The sequence below is a fragment of the Octopus bimaculoides genome, unplaced genomic scaffold (genome assembly GCF_001194135.2).
Source record: "Octopus bimaculoides isolate UCB-OBI-ISO-001 unplaced genomic scaffold, ASM119413v2 Scaffold_12528, whole genome shotgun sequence".
Lineage (NCBI taxonomy): Eukaryota > Metazoa > Mollusca > Cephalopoda > Octopoda > Octopodidae > Octopus > Octopus bimaculoides.
The window spans coordinates 53265-58765 of record NW_026356536.1 but is presented as its reverse complement, the minus strand read 5'-3'; the positions used below and the strand labels follow the sequence as shown (position 1 = coordinate 58765).

The window sequence follows — 5501 nt, the reverse complement described above, 5'->3', positions numbered from 1 at the left end:
GCTGCGTGAAAAAGTGCCACACCCTAGCGGTTGAGGGAACCCGTGGAAAAGGCAGGCTTAGGAAGACCTGTGATGAGGTGGCATGTAAATAGCATCAGCGTCATCGTTACCAACGTCGACTTCCTGGCACGTGAAAAGACATTCGAGCGAGATTGTTGCCAGTGCCGATGGACTGGCTCCTGTGCAGGTGACACGTAAAAGCACCCACTACACTCTCGGAGTGGTTGGCGTTAGGAAGGGCATCCAGCTGTAGAAACTCTGCCAAATCAGATTGGAGCCTGGTGTAGCCATCTGGTCCACCAGTCCTCTGTCAAATCGTCCAACCCATGCTAGCATGGAAAGCGGATGTTAAACGATGATGATGATATATATATTCAGTTTATTGTACTTCGATACGAAAAAATAACTTTCTGTCTCAATAAACCACTATTGTCTTTGAAAGTTGTTTTTATTTTTACTACGGATTACTTGAAGCTAACTTTCTTCCTAACACCTTGATCCCTGGATCTTATATATATATATATATATGATGGGCTTCTTTCAGTTTCCGTCTACTAAATCCACTCACAAGGCCAAGGTTATAGTAGAAGACCTTTGCCCAAGCTGCCATGCAGTGGGACTGAATCCAAGACTGGCCATGTCTGGCTGAAGTATTCAACCTGTTTTATGTCAAAACTGGCCAGATCAAGCCTCTCTCACTTACTCTTCAATGTCATTCTAAAGATATACAGCCACATCATTTAAATCTTGAAGCTATGAAATAATGCTTGATTAATTCAAAATAATGTGAATACATGCAAAGACTGGAAGGGTAGCGGTAGCAAGGAGCTATATCAGGAAGCTAGGAGGCAGGTATACTCAGCCAGGAGTGAAACAGAAAGGGAGAAGTTTGCCAATGTCTTACAGCATGAGGACCAGAGGCTTGAAGTGTTTTGGCTTGCAAGACAGAGTGCCAGGGGAAGTTGTGATGTTGAGAATTGTGTTTTTATGGATGAGGGTTCACTTGCAGTTAGTGACCCTGCAAGGAAAGAGGCTTGAATGTGTCACTATGAAAGGCTACTAAATGGGAGAAGGAGAGTCTGCTGAAAGTGGGTCCGACAGAGGGACCGGCAATCCGAATAGACAGTAGCATGGTAGATAAAGCCATGAAGGATATGAAGACCAGGGAAGCCCTTGGCCCATCAGGAATCACTTCTGAGATGCTTGAAAAATCTGGCAGTGTTGGGGTGTGGTCTGGTTAACGGTCTAGTAAATCTGGTTGTACATGAGGGAGTCATACCCAATGACTGGTGAAGCAGCATCATAGTTAATTGCTACAAAGGTAAACTGGATGCATTGGGCTGAAATAATTACAGAGGTATCCAGGGCTGTGGAGTCGGGGTCAGAATTGGAAACAAGGGTAGTTTGAGTTGTTAAAACTATACTGACTCCGACTCACAATATCTTTATTAATATAAACCAGTTATAACATATAGGCCTACTCAAAGTATGAGATATGTAGACCATAATCACTTAATTACATAAAGAGGAGTCGGAGTCGCCAATAATAGAGGAGTTGGAGTCGAAATTTTTTGTTTTGACTCTACAGCCCTGGAGGTATCAAATTGTTAGATCAGGTGATGAGAGTTATGGAGAAGGTCATAGCCCAAGTAATTAGGACAGAGTTAATCTAGATGAGATGGAGTTTAGTTTTGTGCCAGGGGGAAGCACCACTGATGCTGGTAAGGCAACTGCAGGGGAAGTACCTAGCCAAAGATAAACCTTTGTACTTTTGTTGACATGGAGAAAGCCTTTGACAGGGTCCCTCGATCCCTTATATTAATGGTCAGTGCGAAAACTCGGGACAGATGAGTGGTTGGCGAGAGCAGTACAAGCTCTCATAAGGTGAGGGTTGTCAACAATATGGTGATGAATTCAGAGCAGAAGTTGTTGTTGTTGGCACTCCGTCGCTTACGACGTCGAGGGTTCCAGTTGATCCGATCAACGGAACAGCCTGCTCGTGAAATTAACATGCAAGTGGCTGAGCACTCCACAGACACGTGTACCCTTAACGTAGTTCTCGGGGATATTCAGCGTGACACAGAGTGTGACAAGGCTGACCCTTTGAATTACAGGCACAACAGAAACAGGAAGTAAGAGTGAGAGAAAGTTGTGGTGAAAGAGTACAGCAGGGTTCGCCACCATCCCCTGCCGGAGTCTCGTGGAGCTTTAGGTGTTTTCACTCAATAAACACTCACAACGCCCAGTCTGGGAATAGAAATCGCGATCCTATGACCGCAAGTCTGCTGCCCTAACCACTGGGCCATTGCGCCTCCCCAGAGCACAAGTAGGCATTCACCAAAGATCAGTCCTCAGCCCCCCTCTCCTGTTCATCATAGTCCTCCAGGCAATAACAGAGGAATTTATGATGGGCTGCACTTGGGAGCTCTTCTGTGCTGATGACCTTGTTCTCATAACTGAATCATTTACAGAACTAGAGAGGAAATTTCAGGTGTGGCAGCAAGGTCTAGAATCAAAGGGCCTTAAAGTCAATCTAGCAAAAACTAAAGTCTTAGTAAGTAGGGAAGTGGACAAATCACAAATCCCCCTCAGGTAGATGGCCCTGCTCATTCTGTAGAAAAGGTGTAGGTAGAAGCTCGATAAGATGTACCCTGTGTAAGCTATGGACACATAAAAGGTGCAGCAATATCAGAGGAAGGTTATCAGGGAAAATAGATTTTGTGTGTGGAAGGTGCACAGGTACAATAAATGCTGAAAATGTGCAGAAAATAGACACCATCAACTGCCAAGGGTCAAGCTAGAGGTAGTTGAAAGCTTCCGTTATTTTTGTGTGACCAAGTCAGTAGTGGAAGTCGATGCTCCAAGAGTGTGTATTGAGAATAAGAATAGGATGGGCAAAGTTCAGAGTACTCCTATCTCTGTTGGTAACAAAGGGCCACTCCCTCAAAGTGAAAGGAAGACTGTATGATGCCTGTATGTGAACAGCTATGCTACATGGCAGAGAAACATGGGCTGTGATAGCTGAGGACATGCATAGGCCTAAAAGAAATGAAGCCAGTATGCTTTGCTGGATGTGTAATGTACGACAGAGTGTAAGCGTCTTGAGAGAAAAGTTGGGCATAAGAGGCATCAGATGTGGTGTGCAAGAGAGGTGACTGCGCTGGTATTGTCATGTGATGTGTATGGACGAGGACAGCTGTGTAAAGAAGTGTCAATCTCTAACTGTGGAGAGAACTTGTGGTAGAGGTAGACTCAGGAAGACATGGGACAAGGTGGTGAAGCATGATCTTCGAATGTTGGGCCTCTCAGAGGTGTTAACAAGTGACTAAGAGCTCTGGCGATATTCTGTGCGTGAGAAAACTCGTCAGGCCAACTGCATGTAGCCGTGCTGATGTCATGTAAATGACGCCCATGCATCGTAGTTGTGGTCGTTGATGGTACCATGTAAACAGCACCCATGCATCGCAGTCGTGGTTGTTGCCGCTGTCATGTAAATGGTACATGTGCTAGTGGCACGTAAAAGCTCTCATTACACTCTTGGAGTGGTTGGTGTTAGGAAGGGCATCCATCAGTAGAAACCATACGAAATCAAACTGGAACCTGGTGCAGCTCCAGTCAAAACGTCTAACTCATGCCAGCATGAAGAGCGGATGTTAAACAACATTAATGATGATGATGATAACATTTGATAGACTAATATGAAAGCTACAGGGTTAAAGCCTCTTTCACTTATCCTCTTCATGTTATTAATGTCTCTCTCCCTCCCCATCTCTCTCTCTCTCTCTCTCCTAATGATTTGACTCCTGTTTCCCTATATCTGCAGGCTACCGACATGCACTCTGAAACTGTTGATGATAAATCAGACAAGGAGTACAAGCCACATGGTGTAATAGCGACAGACTCCACCAGTGGTGGTTACACAAGGAAAACTAAACGAAATATTAACAAAGTAAGTTGGGATTGAAACCCTGCTCTCTGTTTTTCTTTCTGTTTTGTTTTTGTTTTCAGCACTCCACTCGCCCACCTTAAACCCCCACTTCTTTATTTCTCCACTAGCCCTTCTTTTATTTCTTCTATTGTTTGTTGCACCTTTCTTTAAGTGGTTCCAGTCACTGGGTTGGTCATGCCAGAACACTAAGGAGCTGCTGCTGTTGCTTTTTAGCCCCAGGTCGACCTTCATTGAGTTACAACCAGTGATCAGAGACATTTCTGTGTATTGACTACACCACCTTGTGTATGTGTGCATACACATACACACATCTATTGGGGCAACAAGGACCACTTAGTCATCTTAAAAGACGACCACTGACTTGCATAGTGACTTTGCTTATAGCAGGACTGTGGAGTCAAGACAAAAAACGTCACTATGACTCCGACTCCTCTACTATTGGCACCTCTGACTCTGATGTAATTAAGTGATTGTAGTCTACGTGTCTCATAAAGTGAATGCATATGCTTGTACTTTGAGTTGGCCAATATGTTATAACTGGTTTATATTAAAGAAATAAAGACATTGTGAGTCGGACTCAGTTGTCTTTCCAACTCCAGCTACCCCTAAATTGTTTCCGACTCCACGACTCCAACTCCACAGCCCTGGCTTACAGTGGAAACCAGTTGCACACCATCAACCTCGCTCTCGTATTCATGACCATCTTTAATCCAGTTGGCGACCAACGTGTCTTACTTGCTTCATTCTTGATCTCTGCACGCCATAATGCATTGCTGCAGCTGTTCTCCCCCCCCCCTCTTAAACCATTGAACGGTTCCTTCTACAGAATCCAGCGGATCCTCTCTTCATATGCATACACAAGTAGGCCCTAATATGCTAATTAACCCATAGCTGGGACCCTGGCAGGTGCTACTACTTTGAGTCAGTAGAGCTGGGATCAGGACCTCACTGCTAGATGTTTTTTTACAAGTCATACCCAGGACATGTGTGTGTGTGTGTGTGTGTATGTATATATAATAATATAAATAATATATATATATATATATGCATATATGGGCACTGGATGTCACCACAGTAAATAACATGAAATACAAAAACAAACGAGAGAATAAAATGGGAAACGTGACGAGTAATACAAAGAACGACCCTTCATCAGTTTGTCGGCTGTTTATCTGCTCCCTATTTTGAGCAATTAACGACAATATGAGTCTTTGAAGACAGTTGCTCCCATAAATACCAAAATAAAATTTTGGATTTATGGAGGGTCAAAGTTAGGAACAAAAACAGGACAGTGGAGACATACAGGGAGATCGAATGAAAACAAAAAACCCATGCTAGCATGGAAAGCGGACGTTAAACGATTAGAACTGAACAAGGGCAAAATAGTGAATGCTGAGAGGATGTGTTATAAACAGTTAATAATTATTTATGAATATAAATATATATATATATATATATATATATTGTTGTATTTGGGGATGGCCATGTTGCCAGTTTAGCCAATAAAAACACATGCATTATATATTTGGTTTTAATTTGCTTCAGCTTTATT

General features: G+C 43.3%; 1 protein-coding gene across 1 annotated transcript in view; it reads left to right on the top strand.

The window, feature by feature from the left end:
• LOC106868491 (lysine-specific demethylase 5A) overlaps positions 1-5501 on the top strand; it is a 65922-nt gene that overhangs the window by 17775 nt on the left and 42646 nt on the right. Inside the window, exon 5 of the mRNA XM_052978276.1 lies at positions 3824-3949. Coding sequence (XP_052834236.1) covers positions 3824-3949 — 126 coding nt within the window. The remainder of the gene's footprint in view (positions 1-3823; positions 3950-5501) is intronic.